The sequence below is a fragment of the Myotis brandtii genome, unplaced genomic scaffold (genome assembly GCF_000412655.1).
Source record: "Myotis brandtii unplaced genomic scaffold, ASM41265v1 scaffold181, whole genome shotgun sequence".
NCBI lineage: Eukaryota > Metazoa > Chordata > Mammalia > Chiroptera > Vespertilionidae > Myotis > Myotis brandtii.
In genome coordinates, this window is record NW_005356712.1 from 1509360 (window position 1) to 1537272 (window position 27913).

The 27913-nt window shown below is 43.1% G+C and overlaps 1 protein-coding gene across 4 annotated transcripts in view; it reads left to right on the forward strand.

Annotated features, from left to right (window-relative positions):
- The window catches only part of CIT (citron rho-interacting serine/threonine kinase), a 165700-nt gene that overhangs the window by 12959 nt on the left and 124828 nt on the right, over positions 1 to 27913 (forward strand). For all 4 annotated transcript variants that reach the window (XM_014537689.1, XM_005863774.2, XM_014537690.1 and 1 more), the window contains exons 4-8: positions 4775 to 4876; positions 15991 to 16133; positions 17477 to 17570; positions 23905 to 24108; positions 25546 to 25699. In XM_014537689.1, coding sequence (XP_014393175.1) covers positions 4775 to 4876; positions 15991 to 16133; positions 17477 to 17570; positions 23905 to 24108; positions 25546 to 25699 — 697 coding nt within the window. The remainder of the gene's footprint in view (positions 1 to 4774; positions 4877 to 15990; positions 16134 to 17476; positions 17571 to 23904; positions 24109 to 25545; positions 25700 to 27913) is intronic.

Here is a 27913-nt window from a genome sequence, read left to right on the forward strand (position 1 = left end):
GCTGAAAGCAGGTATCTGGGTTTGTTTGGCTTCTATAATTGAAACACTGTTGCAGCTCCAGATCTGAGGCCCGGCTGGCTGAAAGCAGGTTTCTGGGTTTGTTTAGCTTCTATAATTGCAACATTGTTTCTTAGAGTGCAGGTCATAGGCCAGCAGCGGCAGGCAGGGAACCTGGCTTCCTCCATCAATGGAGCAAGCAAGCCTCCTGTTCGCTTCAGCTGCCTGGCTGCCGGCCACCATCTTGGTTGGCAGTTAATTTGCATATCGCCCTGATTAGCCAATGGGAAGCGTGTCGGAGGTACAGTTAATTACCATGTTTGTCTATTATTAGATAGGATTGTCACCAGGTTGACCCATGAGAATCTCTTTAGATTGGCTTTTTGTTCTTTTGGCATATCCCCACCTTTGAGTACTGTCTTGCTTTCTGGTACAAGGTTTTTTTCAGGGTCTTGTATTGTTACTTTGCCTGCTCCAGCCCTGCAACAGTCCTTTTAGTGTAAAACTAGAGGCCTGGTGCACAGATTTGTGCACTGGTGGAGGGGCGTGGCCTGCCGGGATTGGCCCGCTGTGGGAGCGCCGCTCATCCCAGTCAGCCGAATGGCGGTGGACCCGCCCTCTGAGCAGCTGCTGAATGAGAAAGTTAGTCTGAGCTGATATTTCGGGGTAATGTCTTGGGTAAAGGTGTGTTCTGTGTCCTGGAGGAACCTGCCGAAGAGCTTTGCACCCCAAAGCCACTTGGTGAATGTTCTTGATGTGTGATGCCAGGTCGGTGACACCATCGGGGATGTTTGGGGCAGCCATGCTCCAGGATCCTCAGCCATCAGGACAGCCTCTCTGGCAGGTCCATAGTCATGTCCCCTCTTGCCATCTGCCTATGCCAGCTCCCTGTGCTCTTTCTAGAACACACCTTAGAGGGCCTGCATCAGCTGGTGGGGTCAGGCCAGAGTCTGGATTGTCTCAGGTATTTGATAGGTGCAGAGACTTGGTCTCACCCTGGGTCTGCTAGCAGCTGCTCTCGCTGCGGAGCAGCTGCTCATCCCAGTCAGCTGAGTGGCACTCCCACTGTGGGAGCGCACTGACCACCAGGGGTCAGCTCCTGCATTGAGCGTCCGGCCCCTGGTGGTCAGTGTACGTCATAGAGACTGGTAGACCGGTTGTTCTGCCGTTCGGTCGCTGGGCTTTTATATACACTGAGTGGCCAGATTATTATGACCACCTGACGTTTGTAGGCAAATTAGCTATAATTTCGCGCTGAAGTTGCTAGAGGACCAGACCATTATAAATAGGGAAGCAGGTTGTTTACCACGACAGAAGTGATTTTGTTTCTGAAGATATGGGTAAACAACGTGATTTAACAGCTTTTGAACGTGGGATATATTTGAACGTGAGTGGCCAGATTATTATGACCACCTGACGTTTGTAGGCAAATTAGCTATAATTTCACGCTGAAGTTGCTAGAGGACCAGACCATTATAAATAGGGAAGCAGGTTGTTTACCACACTCACGTTCAAATATATCCCACGTTCAAAGGCTGTTAAATCACGTTGTTCACCCATATCTTCAGAAACAAAAATCACTTCTGTCGTGGTAAACAGCCTGCTTCCCTATTTGTAATGGTCTGGCCCTCTAGCAACTTCAGCGCGAAATTATAGCTAATTTGCCTACGAACGTCAGGTGGTCATAATAATCTGGCCACTCACGTTCAAATATATCCCACGTTCAAAGGCTGTTAAATCACGTTGTTCACCCATATCTTCAGAAACAAAAATCACTTCTGTCGTGGTAAACAGCCTGCTTCCCTATTTGTAATGGTCTGGCCCTCTAGCAACTTCAGCGCGAAATTATAGCTAATTTGCCTACGAACGTCAGGTGGTCATAATAATCTGGCCACTCACGTTCAAATATATCCCACGTTCAAAGGCTGTTAAATCACGTTGTTCACCCATATCTTCAGAAACAAAAATCACTTCTGTCGTGGTAAACAGCCTGCTTCCCTATTTGTAATGGTCTGGCCCTCTAGCAACTTCAGCGCGAAATTATAGCTAATTTGCCTACGAACGTCAGGTGGTCATAATAATCTGGCCACTCACGTTCAAATATATCCCACGTTCAAAGGCTGTTAAATCACGTTGTTCACCCATATCTTCAGAAACAAAAATCACTTCTGTCGTGGTAAACAGCCTGCTTCCCTATTTGTAATGGTCTGGCCCTCTAGCAACTTCAGCGCGAAATTATAGCTAATTTGCCTACGAACGTCAGGTGGTCATAATAATCTGGCCACTCACGTTCAAATATATCCCACGTTCAAAGGCTGTTAAATCACGTTGTTCACCCATATCTTCAGAAACAAAAATCACTTCTGTCGTGGTAAACAGCCTGCTTCCCTATTTGTAATGGTCTGGCCCTCTAGCAACTTCAGCGCGAAATTATAGCTAATTTGCCTACGAACGTCAGGTGGTCATAATAATCTGGCCACTCAGTGTATATAGACTAGAGGCCTGGTGCACAAAATTCGTGCACGGGTGGGGTCCCTCCGCCTGGCCAGCGATTGGGCCTGATCAGGGCCATCTCGCCCAGTCCTGATCGGGGCTGATCAGGGCTGGTGGCCGGGAAGGGACCACAGGAGGGACCGAGGGAGAGCTCCAGGGCGTGTCCAGCCCTGTCTCGCCCAGTCCCGATCAGCCGGACCCCAGCAGCAAGCTAACCTACCGGCCGGTTGATCACTTGGTCGGACACTTAGCATATTAGGCTTTTATATATATAGATTGTAACTCCTGGCGCGGAATGCTCAGCACGCACTTTCCCTCCAGCCCCTGGTCTTGGAGACCTCATGTCGTTCCAAGGCTCTGCTCACCCTTACAGCTGCCACATGAAGTAAATTGCATTGTGTGCATGGGAACCCTTTGCAGGTTCCATGGGTGTGTCTTTACTTCGCTGCAGTTCTGATTACCCAACATTAGGAGAGACACCCTCATTATCACCATCGTGGTAAGACCCCTGCTCAGCCTACTGCAGCGGTTTTAAATAGGCCATGGGTCACGCTAGATGGTTTGGCTCAGTTGATAGAGCCACGGCCTGCGCACTGAAGGGTCCTGGGTTTGATTCCGGTCAAGGGTACATTCCTGGGTTGCGGGCTCAATCCCCAGTAGGGGGCATGCGGGAGGCAGCAAATCGATTCTCTCTCATCATTGATGTTTCTATCTCTTCCTCTGCCTTCCTCTCTGAAATCAATAAAATATATTAACAAAAATAAAAATAAATAGGCCATGAATCAAACGTCGCTGCTTTCCATCCATCCAGTCCCCTCACACCCTCTTGTGTCTTTGCCCCTCCCCCACACACTAGGATTTCTATTCAACCAAGGGGACGCTTCCGCATGACCCTCCTTCCCTGCCCATCTCTGTCCCCAGTCCTGTAGAGTCTCTCCCTCCCTCCCCTCCATCTAAATTGGTGGGCCATGCTCTGCCCCCTCCTCCTGCGACCTCCTATCTGCAGCCTTCCCCTTTCTGCTCCAGGGGCAGAGCTCCCCAAAGGCTGTGAGGGGCATGGCTGTGTGGGGCGGGGCGGGCCTGGGAGGAGAGCTGGGGTGACAGGTCACAGGGAGGAGTAGAAAGGGATGTGGAGCCTGTCCCATGGGAGAGGCACCGGGCTCCTCAGCTGCCCCCACCCAGCAGCTTTTCTAGGCCCCTGTGCAGCTGTCACCCTCTGCCCCTCGCCGCTTCCTTTCAAGTTTTGGACTCGGTTTCTCTGACTCAGCCGCGTCCCCCTCTCTGCTGCGTCCCTGAGCCTGAGGCTGCCCCTTGGCCTCAGGTCCTGGCCTGTCTCCCCGTAATGGTGCTACCCACTCTCCTGGAGTAGTTAGTGAAACTTAACAAATAAAAAGAAGCAGCTCTGAAGATTATAAATTGCACACTGAGAACGCCACAGACTGTGGAGGGCTGCGCAGTCCACAGCTCTTGGATCACACGTAACAGCCTCCCACACTACCCGGTCCCTCCTGGCTCCCGCCCCCACCCGCCTCTGCTCGGGGCTTGGGCCAAACCCAGGGACCTTCCTGATGGTTCTCACCTCACACTTCACTTTCCAGTGCAACCCACCAGCGCCTGCAGCAAGCTAACCTATCAATTGGAGCATCTGCTCCCTGGTGGTCAGTGCGCATTACAGCGACTGGTCAAGCAGTCGAACTCCCAGCTGAACTCCGTGGAGGGGACAATTTGCATATTAGGCTTTTATTATAATAGGATGTGCATCTAATCTGTCTTTGGTGCTGCCCCTCCCTTTGGTGGGCTCAGAGCGTCCCTATATGTGGATGCCTTCGTCACCCTGCATGGCTGTTGATACCGTATATTGGACTGTCCCCACACATGTTTGCAGCCCTCCTCATCCTGCTTGTGCCTGGTATCCTGTTCTGGGCCACCATGCCTCTCTTTTACCACCCGGCACTGATGCTCACCTTATTCTGCTCCACATGGCTTTAAGACTGAACAGTTCAGGAAGGGGAGGTGAAGAGAAAGAGAAAGTACTTAGATTTAAAGAGAGTGAGTTGACTTTAAAGAAGACACTAAGAAAATAATTGGACAGATAATATACGGATCTGGCAAAAATTTCGAGCAAAGTAAGAAAATGGATGAGATTTGTGGGATGCTGGGCTAAGTGATTTTTTTTTAAAACTAGAGACACTAGTTTAGGCTTAAAGAGAGAAAAGGGCATTTTTCTCGCTCCCTCACATTTACTTTGTATTATAATTGTCTAAAAGATTTCTTTTTCCTCTAGGTTTCATTTTTTGAGGAAGAACGGAACATATTATCTCAGAGCACAAGTCCTTGGATCCCCCATTTACAGTATGCCTTTCAGGACAAAAATAACCTTTATCTGGTGAGTATTTGTGTCTGTCTGCAAGTAGCCAGTGCTCTGATATTGGATATCACAGTCATAGAACTGAATGTGGTTCTTGCTCAGACAGTCCATGGTACCTCTCATTCACTCAGTTGCTTTTCTGACTCCCAGGTGTCTTCCTGTTCTTCTTACCCTAAAGATTAAGGGCTAGCCCATTTAGAAACAGCCCCACTTACTGTTGGGTAGTGGAGCTATGACTTAAAGGTCAATAATGAGAAATCATTTATTTGGGAATAGTCTGATATCACCTTTAATAGAGTCTTGCTTTAATTTTTTAATTGAGGTATAATTGATATATAATAATTATATTTCAGATGTATAATACTTTTTGATATTTGTGTATATTGTGAAATGATCGCCACAATAAGTCTAGTTAACATCATTAAAAAAAATTTTTTTTAATCCTCACCTGAGGACATGCTTGGAGATACATAGATAGATAGATAGAAACATTGATCAGTTGCCTTCCATACACTCCTTGACGGGGGATCAAACCTACAACCCTGGTATATGCTCGGACTAAGAATCGAACTGGCAACCTTTTGGTGCACAGAATGATGCTCAAACAACTGAGCCAGTCCAGCTGGGCAAAAAGTTTTAATTTTTAAAAATTGAGATAATTCATGATTATTATTAAGAAAATGCAATCACTGAAGAACTGTATGACATAGAAGGGAAAATGCTCTTTCTTTCTAGTTCATTTTCTAGTAGAACAAATATTAATGGTTATGCATGTTCTCTCTGACTCTTAATTGTGCCTCATGGGAAAAGTATTTCTATGTCTATATTTATAACACATATGTATAGTTTATTTTACGAAAAATGGTATATTACTCTCTGCTCTGCTCTTCACGTTGCTTTTTGCCTTTAAACGATTTGTCATGGACATCTTTCCACATTCTTACAGACTGTGTTGGAAGACTGGCCTTGCACCAGCCACATGCTCCTTCAAAACCAGCACCACATCTGCTTGTTTATGGCCTGAAACTTCTTTTCCTTGAATATTGTCTGGGAAGCTTTTCTTCCTTGAGATCTGGGGCATGGAGGCCTGTCGTTCACAAATGACCTTGATGTTTTTTTAGGTTCACTGATATCCTAGGATATTTGCTGCAAATGCAACAATTGCCTTGTGGTGTCTGTATCTGAGAGAGTTCCTTATGTTTGGGGGTGGTAGCAGACTTCTTGATTAGCCTGCAGAAAAGAAATTCCCTTGAAACCAGCAGGGGTTTGTTTGTTTGTTATTGTTCTTGTGGATATTTTAATTAGAACTCTGCAAATGATTTAGAAGACCAGCTTGTGAGGATAAGCTTTATTTTCAAGGCAATACAGGCAATCTTGGAACTAGGAAAGGCACTGATTTTTGGCAAAAGCTGAGCCCACAGTTTTCTGGTCTGCCTTGCACTGCTCTGTAAGCTCATATTTCTCTTCCTCTGGGTTGAAGAGCTCACCTTCTAGATATCCAATCTCATGCAGCTTCTTCTTAAAACTACGCATTGTTTAGGACTGTCACACTATCGAGGTCAGCTTTGGTAGGGCGATGACAAATTCTGAGTGTTCTGTGTAACTCAGATGACAACTACTGGTCCAGTCACACGTGGCAAGCCACTGCTCAGTTGCTTCAGGGAAATGGTCTCTGTGGTGGCCATTGGGGATGACCAGAGGGAACCTAGGAGTGACCATTGTCTTTTATTTTGTTTTTTTTCATGGCTCAACAGTTTTCAAAGCATATCTTCAGGAAGTAATATTTGGGCATTTTGAGAATTTTAAACTCTTTTGGTGTCCCCATTTTCATCCTTACCAGTTGGCTTTGTCACAATGGTGAGAACCTACCCTTTCTTTTTAATTTGTGGACTTAACTGGTGTGGACTTCTGCTTGAACATAGCCTTCCTGGAATAGCTCATGGATTGGGAATACCTGCCGTTCCTCTGCTAGGATGGCTCCCGGCTGCAGGGTCTTCCTTTTGGGGTCTTTTAGCTGTGGGCCTTCCCTCTGGATTTTGTCCCTGGCATCGGCATCCTTAGCTTAAGGACCATCTTCTCAGGTTATCTACCCGCCGACTTGCAAGATGGGAATGATCGCAAAACAGCTGTTTTCTGGAGTTCTGGTTGCCTCAGCACATTGATACCTGGTTGCAGCAGCATTTTTATGCCCTTCTTTAGTAGCTCAATTGAATATCACTGATGGCATCTTGTAATTATCTCCTTGTCTGTGTTGTCTTCTCAATTACTGTGGTACTTTGGAGTAAAATGCTTGCTAAGGGTACAGTTTTCATATAAAAATCCAAACTTAGTATAGGAATCAAGGTGAGATTACAGATCCACCATCCCTTATCTGCAATTCTGAAACACCCAGAGCTCTGAATAACCTCAAGTTCTTTTGTTACTTATTTGGCAGCAAAGCCTGACTTGAACTCCAGCAAAACCTGACCTGAACTCTCTTATTTATTCCCTTTAGTGCGACTATTCATCCATTTTGCTGCAAAATTATGAATGTATTTTATTACAGGGTGCTATCCCAGGCCCTACCCTTGGGTGTTACATAATATAAAGTATATGCACATTTTACCCTTCTGAAACCTGGGAATGCATTCTGCTGAAAGATCAGGGGATTGTAGATCTACTTTGGTATCATAAAGTTCTAAATTTCCATTATACCGTTTGACCACTTAGAGATCATCAAACCTTTGAAGTTTGGGGAAACATGCAAATCATGGTAAGCTCCCCTGGCAGTTGAACATCATTGGTAATGCAAATGCATTTAATTGATGAAACACTTTATCTTAATGAAAAAAAAAACAACTATAGGATCCCACCTCTGATATATTTCTCAGCGCTATCTCTATTCTCCAGCCCTGCTTCTGCGTGTGAGTTCCGGCCGCCATCTTTTGCCTGCATTACTGCATTAACCTCCTAGTGTTCTCCCTGCCATCTGTCTTGCCCTTCCCCCAGGTCTTCCACACGGTGCAGCCAAGTCGTCCTGCTGTTAAAACCCTTCAAGACTCCCTGCTGCCCTCTGGATGAAGTCCAGACCTTTCCACGTGGTTTACATGGCCTTTTTTTTTTTTTTTTGCATATGTCTCCAGCCTTGTGCTTACCATTTCTTTCCTTTCCCTTGACATTCACCCTAAACTTCCTTTGGTTCTTTGAACTTGCCTCTGACCTTTCTCCATGCTGTTCCCTCTTTCCTTGTTTCTCTGGCTTACTCTGATTTCAGTTTCTGGGCTTGGACCAGATGCTACTTCTTTTAGAAATTCTTTTTTTTTAAAAATAATTTTAAAAAATTTTTTAATAAGAGTTGAGGTATAGTATAGTAGTTTCAGGTGCACAACCCAGTGATTGGACACTTATATAACTTACTCTTTTAGAAATTCCTGCCGGATTCTCTACTGGACTCATTGCACCCCTGTATTTCCTCTTTCTGAACGGGTGTTGGTCTCCATCACCAGGCTACTCCCTCCATGAAGGGCGGGATTATGTCTCCCTTGCTTCAGTAGAGTTTCCCCAAGTAAATGCTTAAGAAATATTTATTGGATGAATACATGATTGATTTCACAGAAATTTGATTTGTATACAAATTTACTCATTGTGTTATGGAAATAATATGTTAGCAGTATGAGTTTTGTTACTCTAAAGTATATAATTTAAGATAGACACTGGGATTTTCAAAATTTGGAGTGCAATGCAAGGAAATTGAACTTGGGCCCTTTGGAATTTTGATGGTTAAAAATTCCCATTTGTAGTTACATACTAATGAATGTGACTTACAATTCCTGGTATGTAGAAAATTGTAGCAAGTTCGTTGTAACATCTGGTTCTATCTAACAGGGCTAGTCCTGCGTTCTGGCAGGTGGCCCGTGGAAACAGTGCTGTTTTAATATGGTTCACGAAGAAATCTGTTCAGTTCTGAATAGCAGATGCCTTTGCCAGTGTCCTTCCACTAAGGAGCTGATCTTTACAAAGGAAACATGGTTTTGCAACTCATCACTTGTAATATTGTTACATCTACATTCTTTGTGAAATTCTTAAAGCTCGCTGGTTTTGTATTGATGTTTTTCATACTGTGGATCTCTTCAGGCAGCCTTAGCACTGAGCCTATAACTAACCCATGAATCTTCTTTCCCTGCTGTGGCCTTATATCAGCTTCCCTCTGCTCATTCCCAATGCCCCTCCCCTCTATTGCACACAGGGAGGTAATAGTTGCAGGGGTCCTCAAACTACGGCCCGAGGGCCACATGCGGCCCGCCGAAAACATTTATCCGGTCCGCCGGGTGTTTTTGCCACCGCTGCCTGTTGCTTAGCAGCCGACTAGTTTTTTTTTAAACTATAGTCCGGCCCTCCAACGGTCTGAGGGACAGTGAACTGGCCCCCTGTTTAAAAAGTTTGAGGACCCCTGATAAGGTATAGGCTAAGGCAGCGGTTCTCAACCTGTGGGTCGCGACCCCTTTGGCGGTCGAATGACCCTTTCACAGGGGTCGCCTAAGACCATCCTGCATAACAGATATTTACATTATGATTCATAACAGTAGCAACATTACAGTTATGAAGTAGCAACAAAAATAATTTTATGGTTGGGTCACAACATGAGGAACTGTATTTAAAGGGCCAGAAAGTTGAGAACCACTGGGCTAAGGTATTGTAATGAAAAGACCACAAAATACAGTCCATGCAGGTGGAGCAGCTGTGATACTTCAGGGACCCGGTTTCCTTCCATCTTGTGACTCCCCCTATCTTACAGTGGTCGGCAAACTGTGGCTCGGCAAACTGCGGCTCGCGAGCCACACGCGGCTCTTTGGCCTCGTCAGTGTGGCTCTTCCACAAAATACCGGCTCTTCCACAAAATACCAACTTCTGCGCATGGGCCACGAAGTTTCAATTGCACTGTACGTGCGCGCTGCGTGTGGTATTTTGTGGAAGAGCCACACTGAAGGGGCCAAAGAGCCCCATGTGGCTCGCGAGCCGCGGTTTGCCGACCACGGACCTAGGATGTTGTATTCATTGATGTGCTTGAACTGGGGCCATTTCATGCCTTTATTTACCCCAACTGGTAGGAGAAAGGAGAGCAAGGCAGATCAGCCACATGTCTTTTACATAGGATGATATTGAAGTGGGGCACATCATTTCCTCTCACATTTTGCTGACCAGACTTTCGTCACATGATTACACATCTGTATTGTCTAGCCGCATGGCATATATCCAGCTGAAATTCTTACTACAATGGAAGAATGGATTTGGGGGACAAGTTATATAGTCTGCCACAGAGATGAAAGCAGTGGGTTTGAAGCCAGGCTCCCTAGACCCACCTCCCAGACTGTTATTACATTATATTGTCGCATCCCAAACCACTTCTAACATGACCCTGGTTCTCATGTCCTGCTTGAAATTACTGCTCTATTCTTCCTGTTTCTCTTTCAATGCACAGCCATGCAATTATGTAGACAGTCTTTCCTTTCTGTGTAGGAGCAATTTAGAGGTGGGCTGTTTCCAGGCAGTGACCCTGTGGCCTGTATGAACACCAGCCTGTGCTATCGTTGGGAGTCTGGAGAGAGCGAATACAACTTCATTGTTTATTTTACTGAAATGTGGCAGCTTGCGATAGTTTTGACAGCAAAGACATGTGCTGTTTTGATCTGACTGGTAAGATTACCCAGTTTTCAGGCTTGTCTCAAAACTCGCCAGCGTGTTCACGCGCTGCTGCTTCGGGAGCCAGGGTTTGGAAGACAGCTGCCCGTCAGAAGGAGGCTGTTACTTCCAATGTAGGTCCTTGTTTCATTACTGTTCCTGATCTGGTCTGTCCGGAGTCATTGGCCTTTTCAGCTTTAATTTTCTCAATGGCGAAATAAGATTTTAATACCTTTTATGGACCCCAGTTCAGTTGCTGAGTGTGTTACCTTTGGGGGGTTCTTTGAGTTCTCCATGCCTTTGACATAGTTGTTTTGTGTCCTGGTCTTCAAGGCATATTTCAAGTGAGTGAATTTAGAGTTTTACCATCTTAGGTGTCCCTGTTTAGTTACATTGTCCCAGTTTGCCTGGCACCACCCTCAGTTTCTAATTCAGTCGGTCTGGGGCGGGGCCCAAGAATTTGCATTTGTAATCAGTTCCCAGGTGAGGCTGCTGCTGCTGGACCCCACTCTGAGAACCAAGGTCCTATAGCAACTGGTATAGCTATAGTTAGCGTCTGGTTCCTGCGTCTTCCTCCCACTCCTTCAGTATTAGTATTAGTATTAGTATTCGTATTTGTATTCGTATTCGTATTAGTATTAGTATTAGTATTCGTATTAGTATTAGTATTAGTATTAGTATACACATCTGAGATCCCTTTTCTGGTTCTTTTAGGCCAGGCATATTACCTACTCACTCCCCTGCTGTTAGCTAGCCACAGGTGTTTCACCATCCACGTCTATTTTCTTTAACCCTCCCTATGCCTTCGGAAATAGCCCCTTCATTAATTCATATCCTCTGCTACCTAGTTTGTGCTGTCTGTTTCTGGCCAAGACTGTGGGTGATTCAGTGCTCAATGAGTTTTTGAATTCATGGATGAATCAGGCTGGGATTCATAGTTTCTGAAATAAAAGGCCTCCTCTCTTTTTCTCTTGGTCATCTTGCCCTTCAAGAATAATTTAGGGTCTCTGCCAGGGCCCACTCTGCTTAGAGGATCCCTTCCTTGCTCCCTCATGCCAAAGATCAGGAATACCGGGCAGAGCAGGTAGTGATGCCAATAGCGTTGTTATGTTTCCATGGCACTTTCAGTCTTTGCTGATTGTAGTGCAAGCATTTCAAGGACAATATTACAATATTTCTAAGTGATGGCCAGCACAGTGTGCTCTAACGACACCCTAGGCAAATTGGAATAGAGTACTAAAGAACTATTAAATAGTCATACACCCTACATATGCATACATGTGTAAGCAAGTGTGCAGGTATGTGTGTGTGTGTACGTGCGCACACACCCACTTGCACACTCACTCTTGGTTTCAAATGCAACACAGCTGATGGGAATCGCCATCTTTGTACTTGGGGGTATGGACGCAAACACCAACAGAGAAGCATGTAAGACTTGCCCTTTAATTAGCATCTGCAGCTGCTGTCATCAGAAGGGTCTGTCTCTGTTGGCCTGAATGTCTTTGCTTTAAAAGAGCAAGTCCATTATAGCTCCAAGCCTGGCTCGTCTGTCAGCTGCTGTGCTTTCTCTGCCATCGCAGGGTTGTCACACTATTTAGGGCTATTTCACTGCAGGGCTCTTTCCTCCTCCCACTTCCCCGGCCTTTGATTACCATGCCTTGGCACTCGCCATTTGGGTGACCTGCAGCTGTTCAGTGTGTGCGGGGACATCTCTCGTCCTTGCAAAGATGGGGGATTGTTGCTTCAGTGCCGACAGCCTGGTTATTTTCCAGCCCTTTGTTGTCAGTGATCTTGTCTTGATTTGCAGAAAGGCTCCAGGTAGTCATTGAAAAAAAAAATGTACACAACAGAAGTGATAGTTGTATTAAGGCCAAGTTTCGTACAAGGGCACCTTTGCTGTGGAAACTTTTCAACTGGTCGGAGTAGGGAGCCCCGGGCAGCGGGTCTAGTACAGGGCTGGGCTGGCTGCATCAGAATCACCCGGTAGCGCCTGAAAATGCAGGCCCCTAGGCCCCACCCATGGAGCTTGATCCATGGAGTCCGAGTTGGTCCCTGGAATCCACATTTTTAACAAGATCCTGAATGGTTAGGATGGGAAGAGACATACTTTACCCTTTCATGCTGCTTAATTAAAAATAAATTTTTTCATTCCATTAGAATTCCAGCTCCATGAAGAAAGCTGTTTTTCTAATATCTAAAACAGTGCCTAGCACATAGTAGGCACTCACATATTTATTTGGATGAATATATTTTATCTGTTTTAAAATAGTGCTTACTTACCCAAGTGATTCTGGTGGGTAGGCAGGTTTGAGGAGCCCTGTCCAAAGGACTTACCAGTCTAAGTAGGTTAGAAACCATATTTTGGGGGGACCAACATCTCACTGGGCACCACTGAATAGTAAAACCAAGTGCTGTGAATGATCAGTCTGGAACTTTGGCCTTAATTTGTTGATAGTGTTCTGTTGATGCCGCTCTTAAAGACTCTTAGTTTGTGACTTTTTCTTTCTTTTTCTTTTTTTTTGGAATGTTAATCTTTATTCTTTTTGTTGTTGTTGTTGTTAATCCTCACCCGATGATATTTTTCCATTGATTTTTTTAGAGAGAGTGGAAGGGATGGGGAGAGACAGAGAGAAACATGGACTGGTTGCCTCCTGCACTTGCCCTGACCAGGGCTGGGGATTGAGTTTGCAACCGAGGTATGTGCCTTGACCAGAATTGTACCTGGAACCTTCCAGTCCACAGACTGACACTCTAGCCACTGAGCCAAACTGGCTTGGCTCTTAGTTTTTAACTTTTGATGATGCTTTTGGAGCCTCTTGATTTGGTACCATTTTTAAAAGCCCAAATGTGTTTTCTGAAAGTGCCCGAGTCCTGGTTCTTTATTGTATCTCTAAGCTCAACAGCAAGATGATTGATTAAGCTGGGGTTGGCCCCAACCACGCCATCTTCCCTATGGGCTCCATTCAGACCAGATGAACAACTATCCCAGTAGGATAAGTTTAGGATATGGGTAACATCTTGGGATAGCGAAATCTACTCAATAAATAGCCAAGCTAAGTTCTCCTAATGGTGCCCAGTTGGAATTTTTGTATGGTAATCTGGAATCATCTTGGTGGGTCAAGTTCGAGTAGCTTCTTTGATAAGTACCCAGTCTATTTAGGTAGGTTTGTAATTTCGTATGTCTCTTGGGCCTCATGTTGTGGAGCATGCTGCCTAGCAGCTGTTGTAATTTTTGTTGCTTGTCTTCTCAATCAGCCCTGGTTTTGAAGAAATAAAAAGTTGTTTGACTTGTAGAAAAGACAAATCTAGTTTGGGCAGAGATTTCTGGCTCAGGAAATTTTATTTTTTTGAACAGCATGCATATCTTTTTGCCTTTCTAAGAGATGGTTCTTATTTTCTAAACTGTTTTACTGATTATTACAAATGGACTCTTCAGGAATAGCTGCTAAGTACTAAATAGTGGTCAATTTGTGAGTTCTTAAAAGTTGTCAGTGGCTGCTATGCATTGACTTTCTCATCCTTAAACTTAAAAGCTGTTCCATTTTTCACATCTTTAATAGAGCCAGGTTAGAAAATTTATAACTGCTACGTGTCGTCATAAATATGCATTGTTCTTATTTTAAGACATTTCCATTCTAAAAGTGTGACTACTAGTGTTATCTGTGAGTCTTGGGGGGATGTTTAAGACCTTTTTGATGGTAATATGTATGTAAAACAGACATCAAAATTAGCATTCATTCACCCACATACCAGGGCCTATAGAGAACCAGGTTGAGGTGAGTGGGTGAGCTATAGGCAGCTAGGTGGCTCCTGTGGGCTCCTTTAGCACAGGGACAAGTAGCTTATGTCTGCTGTGAATTTGGGGGACATGAAATCTACATTTTAGCTGCCTCCCCTGCTCAGTGTTGCTGTTCTTTTTAGTTCATAGATCAAATCAAATGGAACCTTACTCTTCAAATTGTCCAGTCTCTGGTTGAGTATCTGCCATGTGTGTGATGCCATGTGAATGGGGGAGACTCCCGGGTGATGTGCAGCCCTCCGGGAGGACATGCAAGTCACTGATTCCTTTCAGGGGCCTCTGGCGTGGGGCTGGCTCGGTGTGGGGCAGAGTCTTTACTTAACTAGCCTGGGGCCTCTGGGGATATGTGCCAACGCTCCTTGTTTGACTTGACTAGAGCTTTCTTCTAATTCTGGACTAAAAGCAAACAGGAGTTTGGAGGAGGATGGAGAGAATTCACTTCCCAGAGTGAAAGGACGTGAACAATGTGGACGGCCTTGTTGGTGCCAGGCTTTGTATTGAGAGGGTTCTTTGGTGTGGGAGAAGTTTTTTGCTAATCAAATATTTTTCTGTTTGTTTTGTTAATCCTCACCCAAGGATATTTTTTCCATTGAGTTTTAGATAGGGTGGAAAGGAGAGGGTGAGGGGGGAGAGAGAGAGAGAGAGAGAGAGAGAGAGAGAGAGAGAGAGAGACATTGATATGAGAATTATTGGTTGCCTCCTGCATGCGACCGACCAGGGCCAAGGCTTGAATCTGCAACCCAGGTATGTGTCCTTGATCGGAAATTGAACCCTCAACCCTTCGGTGTGTGGGCCAATGCTCTAACCACTGAGAAACACCAGCCAGGGCACTAACCGCCCTGTGTATATACTAACAAATGTAATAATTTGTGTGTTTTTTCCTACATTCACAACAAAGGAGCTGTACTTTATCCTGCATAGGATGCCACTCGATATTACCATGGACAGCTCTCCATGGCAGTGTGAATAGATCGAGTCCATTCATTTTTGATATCTTCATCTTAGCCCACTGTTTAGGTGGATTACATTTTAGCAGTCTCTTACTGATGGATAGTTGGGTGACGTCCAGGTTTTTTTCTTCTGCGTTACAAACAGTGCTGCAGTGAATCTGTTTATCTGTCTACAAACTATTACAAGTTCCTGTAAAATAGTCAGAAGTGGACTATGAGACCAAAGAGTATATGTTCACGTTTAAATATTTAATAGAGTCAGATTGCCTTCCACCCTGACTGACGGTTAAAGGCGAAGATGGTATCACATTTATTGCACGCCTGCTGTGTTCCGCTGGGCACTGAGGGGAATGCAGAAGGGGTGCAGAGGTTCGTTGTCCTCCAGGATTTCCATCCAGGCTGTGTACTCACCCTCGGGGATGCCTGTCAGTGCCGGTGGGTGGGCGCGTGGGAGGATTTAATTCAACTTCTCAAGCTTGCCTTGTAGACATTGTGCATGGGGTCTGGTACTAGTCTTTCGTTTTATTGATTCTCATGGGGAACAGATACCATTTCCTTAGGGCAGGGACCTCATTCTATGTGACTTATAATACGTCTCACACATCTTCATTACTTTGTGGAGACATCGTAATTATAACATGTCAGGCAGGATTTGAGGATCTAATTGAGACATTTCCTTTTTGTGTGTGTGTATGAAGAATTAATAGCTTTGGCATTCTATACAGGTCATGGAATATCAGCCTGGAGGGGACTTGCTGTCACTTTTGAATAGATATGAGGACCAATTAGATGAAAACATGATTCAGTTTTACCTTGCTGAACTGATTTTGGCTGTTCACAGCGTTCATCTGATGGGATATGTACATCGGTAAGTGACACTCTCTGGTACAATACTGAGGGTTTAACTGTATCACCTAAGAGTTCCAACAATAGAATGAATGGATGAATGACTTAGGCATCAAAATAACATTTCATCTAATTTTTAGCCAGTCTTAACTATAACTGGCTGAAATGAAATTTTCCAAAATGGCAGTCATTTCAGCTTGCCCATTCAACAGTGGAATAGATCTAGAATGGTAACGTTCTCAAGTTTGCTAGTTAGGTGTGTGAACGTAGTTAATTAAGACCAGGAGCTCTTAGAGGGGTCTTTGCGTTACATGGTAGAAAGACAGAGTTTGACTTGCTGAAGGAGCTGACATACCATGTAGGAAGAGAACCATGGAATTGTACTTCTGACCTCGCCTGTTGTAATTTACAAAGGTGTTCCGCACGATCCTCGCTTGAAAAGTGTTTCTGTGCATCCTCACTATTTGATGTTTTATGTCCCCAAGAATGTTGTGGGAATGGAATGTGGTTATACCAGGAATCATAGGAGTCCTCCTCCTCCTCCTCTTCTTCAATGTATTTTGCAAATGTGTGCTTATTATTTATATCCATCAATAGGGAGGTCTGTATAGCAGAACACAGACACTTAGATTTTTTAAAAATTTAAATTCTTTATTGTTTAAAGTATTACATATGTCTCTTTTCCCCCCATTGACCTCTCCCCAACCATTCCCCCCCCCCCCCCCCCACATGTCCTCACCCTCCTACTGTTTGTGTCCACGGCTTATGCTTATATGCATGCATACAAGTCCTTTGGTTGATCTCTTAACACCCCCCTAACCACTCCCCCTTCTTGCCTCTGAGATTGGACAGTCTGTTCGATACTTCTGTCTCTGGATCTATTTTTTTTTCATCAGTTTATGTTGTTTATTATATTCCACAAATGATGAGTTCATGTGATATTTCTCTTTCTCCAACTGGCTTATTTCGCTTAGCATAATGCTCTCTAGTTCCATCCATGCTGTTGCAAATGGTAAGAGTTCCTTTTTTACAGAGCATAGTATTCCATTGTGTAGTTTTTTAATCCACTCATCTGCTGATGGGTACTTAGGCTGTTTCCAAATCTTAGCTATGGTGAATTGTGCTGCTATGAACATAGGGGTGCAAATGTCCTTTCTGATGGGTGTTTCTGATTTCTTGGAATTTATTCCTAGAAGTGGGATTACTGGGTCAAATGGGAGTTCCATTTTTAATTTTTTGAGGAAACTCCATACTGTTTTCTACAGCAGACACTAATTCTTGGCCGAATCAATATCCTAGGTAAGCAGGCATTTGCTGATTGGCATGGAGAAGACAACACTAATTTGTGGCCTGATTTTCTTACAGAGACCTCAAGCCTGAGAATATTCTCATTGATCGGACGGGACACATCAAGCTGGTGGATTTTGGATCAGCTGCTAAAATGAACTCAAATAAGATGGTAACAAAATGCAATAAGCTAGCGTAATAGAGGTTGTACTGGAAAGCGTGCTGTGATCCTCATAAGTTTGGGAAATACTGGGATAAAGCTGAGTAACATTTTGGAGCCTTTTTCTGCCAGCGTGTGAAATGACTTCTCGAGGGGGATGAGAGTGGGGATGGGGACCCAGAGCTGTTTCCCAGACTTACTTGACCTTGGCACCCTTTATGTATAACTAGAGGCCTATTGCAGGAGGATTCCTGCAAGAATAGGGCTTCGCTCCCGTCTCTGCCACTCCTACCCCGCCCTTCTCTCCCGCCCTTCTCTGCCGCTCTTACCCCACCCGTCTCTGCCGTTTCTCTCCTGCCCGTCTCCGCTACCTCGGCTCCATTGCTTGGCTTCCTTCTACGGTGTCTTCAGTCTTCGCTCCCAGCCGGCATATGCAAATTAGCTTCCATCTTTGTTGGCAGTTAATTTGAATATCGCTCTGATTAGCCAATGGTGGGCGTAGTGAAGGTATGGTCAATTTGCATCTTTGTCTATTATTAGATAGGATACCTGTTCACACCCTTCAAGACATTTTTAGGAACATTCTTATAGTTTGGTTTAAAAGAGAGAAAAATGCTTATTTTGTTTTCCCTGCCTGGTAGAGACTGTCTTCTGTTACATTATGGTTTTTTTTAACCTTAAAATATTTTGATGAAATGTAATCTTCTTTATTTCAAATCCTCTATTTTTCATGCAGCAAAATTAAAGTTAATCATCAGAGCATTTGAACCAAATACCCTAGGCGTTAAGAACCAAGTGCTCAAAATGTTAATCCTGAGTCCTGGAACTATGGTAAAAATTAATAAATATCCCATGTGCTAAATAGTAAGACAGGAGGGCAGCTATTGAGAGCAAGAGTGAGAATACTTTAGGAAAAAGATGACAAAGTAAAAAAAAAAAAAAAAAGATTAAAAAATCTAATAAAGTTGATACATATTAAAATGTGAATTTGGAGGTCAATTATGCAAAAAATGATAAGTCTAAGAGAAAATCGACTTAGGTTTTAAGACTCATTTCACAACTGAACCACTCGGTGACCTAGACAAGTCCTTATGAGTTTGGCCTTTTATTCTTTTTCCAGAAAATACTGATTCTAGTCAAAATGCACAAATTAAGAGGTTAGAGGAGCTGCTCTTCGAAATGCCCCCCAACTGTGAGAGTTAAGTTCTTTTTGTAAAGGGCAATATGTAGAGTTACCTTTCTTTCTCAAATTTCTTGAAGGAAAGGTGGGTATTATTTCAAATTATGTTTTATAATCTATTCCTCTTGACCATTACATTAAGAATTAGATTATAGAACCAAAACATTTTGTTTTTAAAATTATGTGCAATTCCAAAACAGGCATGAAAACGTAGGTGTTGAATTTATGGTGAAATAAAGCTCTGCAAAAAAAGTTAAATACAGCAGAAGTTTTACCACATAAGATTAAAAAAAACTTATACATTGCATTTGTAACAAAATCTTATGCATCTAGAAATAAATTGGGCCATAGGTACATAATCTGATAATTGGAGCATAGGTACATAGTCAGCACCACTGACATTTTGGTCTGGAGAATCCTTTGTTGTGGGCTGTCCTGTGTGTTACAGGATGTTTAACTGCATCCCTGGCCTCTATCCACTAGGTAGATGCCAATAGTACCTTCCCCTCCAGTTGCAGCAACCAACCAAAAATGTCTCCAGACATTACCACATGTCCCCTGGGTGGCAAAATCACCCCGGGTTGAGAATCACTGCTGTGGATTGAGAAGCATCTGAAATCTAGTTAATGTGTTTGCAATAAACCTGCTCAGAATGCGAGGTTAAGATCCAGTGTCACTGCTTGCTGAAGAAATGGGAATTAGGACGAAGGCCCTATCTCTGCATCTGGAGTCATTCTCTTCAGACCCCTTGTGGCAGAGACAGGACTCCCATTCATTTCCGGTTTCTGTTTTTCAGTGCTTCGAACTGCCCTTTTCACTTCTAATTGTAGCACCTTCACTCCAGCAGGGAGCCTCCCAGAGGCACTATTTTATTTGCAGCTCAACGAGCTTAACCCCGGATTATTTGGGTCAAGGAGATGGTACTCAGTCCTGTACACTCAAGAGTATTGCACTCCTCTCCTTGTGGAGACAGAATCATTCTCTAGAACTTCCTGCTTCTAGGGCCGAGCATGTGACAACCAGAGAAGTAGGGGTTTTTAGCACTGTTGTAAGTGCAAAGGCCCTTTTATTATAGAAGACCAAGTATCTGCAATCTAGATCAAGTATGGATATCCTCCTATATAATAAAAGACTAATGTGCAAATCGACAGAGCGGCAGAATGACTGGTCACTATGACGCACACTGACTGCTAGGGGGCAGACACTCAATGCAGGAGCTGCCCCCTGGTGGTCAGTGCACTCCCACAGGGGGAGTGCTGCTCAGCCAGAAGCCCTGAGCCAGGCTCACAGCTGGTGAGCACAGCGGAGGTGGCAGGAGCCTCTCCCGCCTCCGCGGCAGGGCTAAGGATGTCTGACTGATGGCTTAGGCCCACTCCCTGTGGGGACATCCCCCAAGGGCTCCCGGACTGTGAATTTTGTGCACTGGGCCTCTAGTAGAATTATAATTTTATTTATTTATTTATTTGTATTTTTGACCAATGGAGGTAGGTTAGAAATGTGTTTCCATTAAATAGAAGATTTTATGGCCCTGGCCAGATAGCTCAGTTGGTTAAAGTGTTGTCCCTATACACCAAGGTTGTGGGTTTGACCTCTGGTCAGGACACATACAAGAAGCAACCAATGATTACATAAATAACATTTTGGAACAACAAAATCAATGTTTCTCAAATAAAAAAAGTTTAAATAGAATGTTTTATAGCCCTTAAGTAGGTTCTAAATGTTTTTTTTAAAAAATATATTTTATTGATTTTTTACAGAGAGGAAGGGAGAGGGATAGAGAGTTAGAAACATCGATGAGAGAGAAACATCGACCAGCTGCCTCCTGCACACCCACTACCGGGGATGTGCCCGCAATCAAGGTACATGCCCTTGACCGGAATCGAACCTGGGACCCTTTGGTCCGCAGGCCGACGCTCTATCCACTGCGCCAAACCGGTCAGAGCTCTAAATGTTTTTTGCACTCAAAATACACTATATAAAATTGAATCCACATTGACTGAAATTATTGTATGTTACCCCAAGTCTGTTAATTCTTTTCCTTACCACTCACAAATATTGTTTATGTATTTTGGATATTTGTGAATCTTAAATCTGTTGTTTTCTATCTTCCATTGTCTTTATTTCAAGCTTCTTAGAATATTGCTTTGGAGTATTTTTCTTAGTAAGCACAGGTAGACCTTACTGCCTGGAGATTTGGGTGTTCTAGGATGTGCCACTGACGTGCTGTGTGACTTAGGTCACCCACTTCATTTATTAGAATCTCAAAGAATGGTAAACAGCTAATATTTTTAACCTGTCTTAGCTCAGGAAAACAATTGTAAGAAGATTATACATAAAGATTATAAATCGGCCCCATTGATCAGTTGGAAACCCATAGGAGATAGCCATTTTTGAGATTTATGTTGGAGTGAGAATTTCTTAGCCCCCTGCTTCTGCAGAGGTGTATGCTTATGCCCTGGGCAGTGAGATGGGGAAAGGTAGGTTGAAGCAGTTTTATATAGTTTTAGCATTTTATGGGAAGGGGCTTGGGCAGAGGAAAACAGTGGTTTTCTTACCTTCTTCTTGTCTTCTTTCTACTTATAAAAGAATCTGCTAGATTAATCCTTTTCTTTCTTTTTTTAAAACCCTCTATTTCTCTAAATATGACTGACCCTTCTGCCTCTTAGTCATTTTCTTCTCATCTCCTTCTGAACTGGTGTATTTTTTCCCCTGTCAATATAGTGAAGATGAATGAAACTTCACAAAACGGGGGCCTTGTCAGATGGTGTGCTGGACTGGGCTCTAGTACATGATTCCCTTTTTGATATCTCACCCACATTAGCTGGCTGTGAATTGCCCCCAGAGGAGAATGAAAGCATCTTGCAAAAACCTTGTCAAGATGTGTGAGGTTACATATCAAACAGGTTTAATATGCTTGGAGGTCAATAGCTAATGGAAACTTAGTAATCATTAATGGCCATTAAGAGTCTGTTAATTACTGTTAATTACTATAGTAGGACATATACAAAGAGCAAGCCAAGGAGTATTTTTCTTTAAAATTTAGAAAATTTACAAAGGATGAGGCAGATGCCTATGGTCACATATCTGTTATGGGCATTACTTGGGAAGTTATCTGACTCTCTTTGATAAGTCTAACAATGAGTTTGAAAATGAGGGATTGGCAGTTTATACCCTTTGCTGGGTCATGCTGGTACACATGACCTAGTCAAGTTCCTTTCAACTCTTTGGTTGTGGACAAGTAACCAAGCCATGTGAGCTGCAAACAGGGAGAACTGAATATTCTCAAACAACCTAGTGTGATGATAAAATAAAACCCAACATATGCAAAGGATGTACATTTGAGGATTGTGTATTAATGTTTCTGCAAGATAATTAGGCATAAAGGGTAAGCATTTAATCAACGATACAGTGGCATTACCAACACCTGGTTAAATCAAGGTATTATAGTGTTTATTTTCTTATTTTGATATTTAAAAGATATTTCTCGTCAGTATTGATGGTTTTTACCAAAACCCTGCAATTTCATCCTAACCTATGTTGAGCTCATTAACATTTACACACACATTAAAGCACAGAAGTCTGGGCTGAGGCTTCCCAGCGTCAAGGCTCCCCCTTGATGTAAGCTACTTTCAGTTCCTCAGGCTTAGGGTGTGCTGTCTTAGACCATATATTTCCTCCGTTCTCTTCACTTTTGTGCATCAACACAGGCCCGTGGGGTTCTTGGGAGGTGTGACCATGTAGCTTTCCCAAATGGGTATTTGCAGTGGAGAGCCTGTTGCCCAAAGCAGTGGATGGCCCAAGTGTCAAGAGTAACAGTATCACACTGCTTTCTGGGTTACAGTTTGGGAAAACATATGGTGGGCCTGAGGCAGGCGGCGGAAACGGGGAGTATGGAAAATGAGTCCATTTCCTATCACACTGGGCCTCTGGGTCAGAGGAATAGACAAAATTAAACTTAGAGTTGGAAGAGTTTTGGGTCTTCATCACTGGGGAAAGGAGACCTCCTAGTGACCTCTAAACACTCGCTTTCCTCTCGATTCCCAATCAAAGCGAATTTACTTTCCTGATATAAAGCCCAGCATTAAAGACATGTGCCCTCACCCATAAAATCTCTTGGCTCACAGAGGGGCACTTAACATCCTTTAACGGGGAGAAAGTTCTTTTGTGCCATGTAACTGCTGATGTGAGAGAAGCCTGTTGGACAGCTGGTCAACACTGTATATGATTAACATCAGGCCCTCTCTGGTTTATGGGGAAAAAGGTTAGAGAGGTGATCCTTAGACTTCAAATTTCATGGCTCAATGAAACTTCAAAACAATTTTGAAGACCAGAAGGGTTGTTGCTGACTTACTAGGTTGCCTCCGAAGGGGTGGGGTGAGGGGCAGAAAACCTACTTCTGTCATGAGCATCATTTCAAGAAACAAAGGACATTTAAACACCAAAACAGCCAGAAGGACAAATTCTCAGAAAAAGAAAGGACAGTTCTTTAAATGGAAAATATTTAGCTTTATAAAAAGACTGCTACATCGTCCTAATCTTTCGTTGCCAAGGTCGGATGCTTGGGTGCCATTGGATTGGAGGGCCCTGGTTTCTGAACAGTGGGGAGGGAACAAGGAACAGGAGGAGGAGGGGTGAGGAAAGTGAACTCAGTAACATTTGACCTCTCATGCAAGTTTTCATATCTTGCCCTGTGGATGGATCAAAGTGAAAATGTTGATTCCAAATATTTAAACTTGAGATATAACACGTTTGTAATATTATGTTGCCAACTAGCTGCCAATGTTTCAGTAATGGGTAGATTGATCTTATAGATTCATCTTTAGGATTCATTTATCACTGTGTGTTTCATAAGTAAGAGAAGTTCTATCATATCCGTAACGTGTACCAGAAGAGCTATCTTCCATTTCACGTATATACTCCCCTCTCATTGCATAACCAAAGGGTATATCAACAGCTCTTTGCCCTTTCCCTTTGGATTATACTATGTGCTTAAAAAAGTAGTAAGTCATTTGCATTTCCTAACAGTGTGCCACTCGACAGAAGGTTTAAGTGCCTGGAAGAAGAGTAATCAGCGGCAAATCAGCTTGTGTCTGAAATGTGGCTGTTCGCAATATATTTGAGGGTAATTGAAAGCTTGTTGTGTTCATTTTATTTATGGGTTTCCAGGTGAATGCCAAACTCCCGATTGGGACCCCAGATTACATGGCCCCGGAAGTGTTGACAGTGATGAATGGGGATGGAAAAGGTGTCTACAGCCTCGACTGTGACTGGTGGTCAGTGGGAGTTATTGCTTATGAGATGGTGTATGGAAGGTCTCCGTTCACTGAGGGAACTTCGGCCAGAACCTTCAATAACATCATGAATTTCCAGGTAAAGAGCTATTAGTAGACTTTGAGGTAATATTAAGAAATGTTAAAAATTGTGGAATGAGCGTTTGTAATGTAAACCAGCAGTACTGGTTAATAACATAGCAAATACTTATACAGCACTTACTTTATGCCAAAAGCTGTTCTAAACACTTTGTTACTTGTAGTTTATTGACTTTTAGCTGCCAATAATTAATTGTAAGCCTACGTCATTATTTTGTGTACCATTAAAAAAGAAAACCTGCTGCCAGTTAATCTGCCAGTTAATCTTTGATATTTGATTGAGTATAGGATGCATTTTGATTTCAGTGTTGTTAAATGTGAATAAATGTGAGTCTTAGAATTGATGAAATATAGTTTATTAACTTGGCAAATTCTCCAACGACCTGTGAGGTGGATATTGTTATTTTCTTGTAACAGATGAGGAAACCAAAGCACAGAGTAGTTGAGTAACTTGTCCACAATAACACAGGGAGTCTGGCTTTGCAGTCCATGCTCCTGATGTCATGCTATAGACGGCTTCGTAGTGCTGCGAGCTGTCGAATGTGATTGAGGGCATGGATCAGAAATACAGTAATACATATAAAGTAGGATTTAAAACTATTTTCTAATAACTGACTATTCACTATAGTGAGCCCATTTCTTAAAGATATGACAAATATAAATGTTTTCGTTTCAACCAAAAGGAAAAAGAGAAGTGTTTTCACAGGTTTTTGTATCTCACCCAATTTCATCTTTCTGGAATACTTAATACATATTTTTCTATGTATTATACATATTTTATATGCTTAATACATGCATAGTTATTTGTTATTCTTGAGTCTCCTCTTGAGTTAAAGTTTCCACTTAGATGATTCTTGGGGCTGATTTATTCCCTTATTTATTTCAGCCCACCATTCAGCAATGAGTAGATCGCACTCGCTACATTTAGGTATCAGGTTTACAGTGATGAGCAAGGAGAAGGTTCTCTGCTTTCTTCCTTCCTCATCACACAGAAATCAGAATACATGTATGTGTGCAAAAGCAGAATACAGAGGAGCATGCAGGAGGGAGTGATAGGGTGGAAGAGGTAGGCAGGGAAGAAGGGCTCAGGGTGGGCAGGGTTTTCTAGGCAGACAGAACAGCATGATTTGTTCAGGCAGCTTTAAATAGCTCATCATTGTGGGACAGCCAAGAGGGAGATGGGGAATGGAGGGAGATGAAATGGGAGAGGAGCAGGGGTCAAGTCATGAAAAGTATTGCACCCTTGCAAAGAAACGAGGCCTATTCCTGTGAACAGGCCATTTATTTTGGGAGCTTGCCTTTGGTTCAAAGTGAAGAGGGCACAAAACTTCCTTCTTTAAAAAAAGAAAAAGAAACTTGCATATATGAGAAGTACTTTCTTAATATCGGGCATACGAAGCTGAATTTGCTAAGGAAATTATTTTATTTTTTGGAATAGCGGTTTTTGAAGTTTCCAGATGACCCCAAAGTTAGCAGTGAATTACTGGATCTGATTCAAAGCTTGTTGTGTGGCCAGAAAGAGAGACTGAAGTTTGAAGGCCTTTGCTGCCATCCTTTTTTCTCAAAAATCGACTGGAATAACATTCGTAACTGTAAGTAGAGCTGTGGTTCCTTCAGTTTTGGGGTTGGATTCAGAAACACTTGAGAATGATCTGAAATTATTGTGGCCCACAGAAGCTGGTATAAACTATAACAATAAGGGCTTTCATTATCTACTGGATAGAAAAGGCTGATGGTGTAATGCAGCTGTCTGAGTAATTCCACTTTAAAGTTGTTTGCACAGAACTGGGTCACTGGTCAAACTCCGTGGTTATGCGGCCTTTAGAATATTATCCCTCAGAAAGTTAGTGAGATGGAGTTTGAAGGTGGTCACTTGCTTCAATAGAGTTTCCTTCCAGAGGAAAAGTGGGCCTGGGTATTTCATTCACAGGTTAGGACAAGGATTCCGAGATTAGGCAAAGTGCCCAGGTTGCTCTGCTAATGGCCAAGCCTGCATGAAAGCCATAGATGCCTCGCATTTTCATTTGCTTCCCTCTAAAATTTTTGTGTTTGCCCACAAGCATGTAAAATCTATAATGTATACACAGAGTGGATTCATTCATATATCACTTTGTAATGAATTAATGCAAACTAACTTCATTAAAAACAAAGGCCTGGTTTATTGTCAACAAAATAAAAATGCTTGGGTTTTTACAAACTGGTGATTTTTTTAAACCTTTTTTTATTTGGGTGTGTTGTTGATTGAATGTGTTCTAGTGACCTGACCCAGTGATTAGCATAGATTAGCCAGTCGGAAAGCCATTGGCCTGCTTGAGTGTGTTTTATTTTTGCTGATGAGGGGAGGTGGGGAAATGGAAGCCATGTCTAGGTGGCAAAACCAGGCTTCTAGTTGGAACTGTTGTAATTATCACCGCTTGCACCTTTAGCTGGAACGTGTTGGGTTAAGATCCAGTATTGTCCAGTTGAAAGCCATTTTGATGGTTTCTCTAACCTCCCGCCAAAATATTTAAATAGATTGCACTTCCATAAGTCTTTCTTGGTTTTTTTTCCCTTCTGGTAGCCACATTGCTTTATTTTTCTAATATTTAGGCATCAACCCCCAACTCTCCATGGTTCTGAGCTTTTAATCAGCAATACATTTTCAGTGCAGTCTTCCTTTTTGCTTTTAGAAAGACGATACAATTTCTGTTAGCTGCTATTCAGATACTTAATCTTTTCTTGCCTTGCCTTCTTATCTCTAATACTAGAGGCCCGGTGCATGAAATTCATGCATGGCTAGGGTCCTTGGCCTGGCCTGCGACCAGGGCTGATCAGGTTCCCCACCTCCCCACCTCCTCCTTCCCTCACTCCCTCAGCTGGGGCGCTGCTGGTCACCCACCATGTTCCGTGCTGCCCCTAGTGGTCAGTGCATGTCATAGTGAGCGCTAGAACTCCTGGTCTCACCTTCGAACTCCCGAGGGGACACTTTACATATTAGCCTTTTATACTATATATAGATTCTTGAATAAGCAGCTAATGGTTTATGCATGCACTTGTGGATTATGTCTAAGAACATATCTCCACTCAAGTAAGTCAGTGAATAGTGATTAACTTATTTTGTTTTTTTGGTAAACCTTGACTTTTCAGTATTGTGTCAGAATTCTCAGATTTTGCCCTAGCTGGTTTGGCTCAGTGGATAGAGTGTCGGCCTGTGGACTGAAGGGTCCTGGGTTCGATTCCAGTGAAGGGCACATGCCCGGGTTGCGGGCTCCATCCCCATTGTGGGGCATGCAAGAGGCAGCCAATTAGTGATTCTCTCTCATTATTGATGTTTCTATCTCTCCCTCTCCTGTCTTCTCTGAAATCAATAAAAATATATTTTAAAAAAAGAATTCTCAGATTTTGTTCTAGTCTTTTCCTTTCGGGCTGTTTATAGGTTTTAGGCTTTTGGGTTTACAAGTGTAACCACTGTTCTGTAAATGATATAGCCCCGTGGAGAATACATGTCAGTGTAGAATTTGGCCCATGCTGTCCGTCATGAGGCCCATCTCTGAAGGTCATGGTTGTCTTTGGGAGGAGATGACTTTGTGATAGATTACTAATAGTCTCGGTGATCTTCACACTTGTTGCTACCATATTTGGCTCGCTATTCCTTCTGTGGCTATCTTAATTTTTCCATATGCTAATCAGTGATCTCTTACTTTTTCCTTATTTTTAACACATGTCCCGTCTCTTCTCCCCGCCCCCCCCACACACTCATTTGTATAAGGGAATTCTCTTCACCCAACTGAATCCTAATTCTTTTATTAAAATTTATTTTTTAAAGT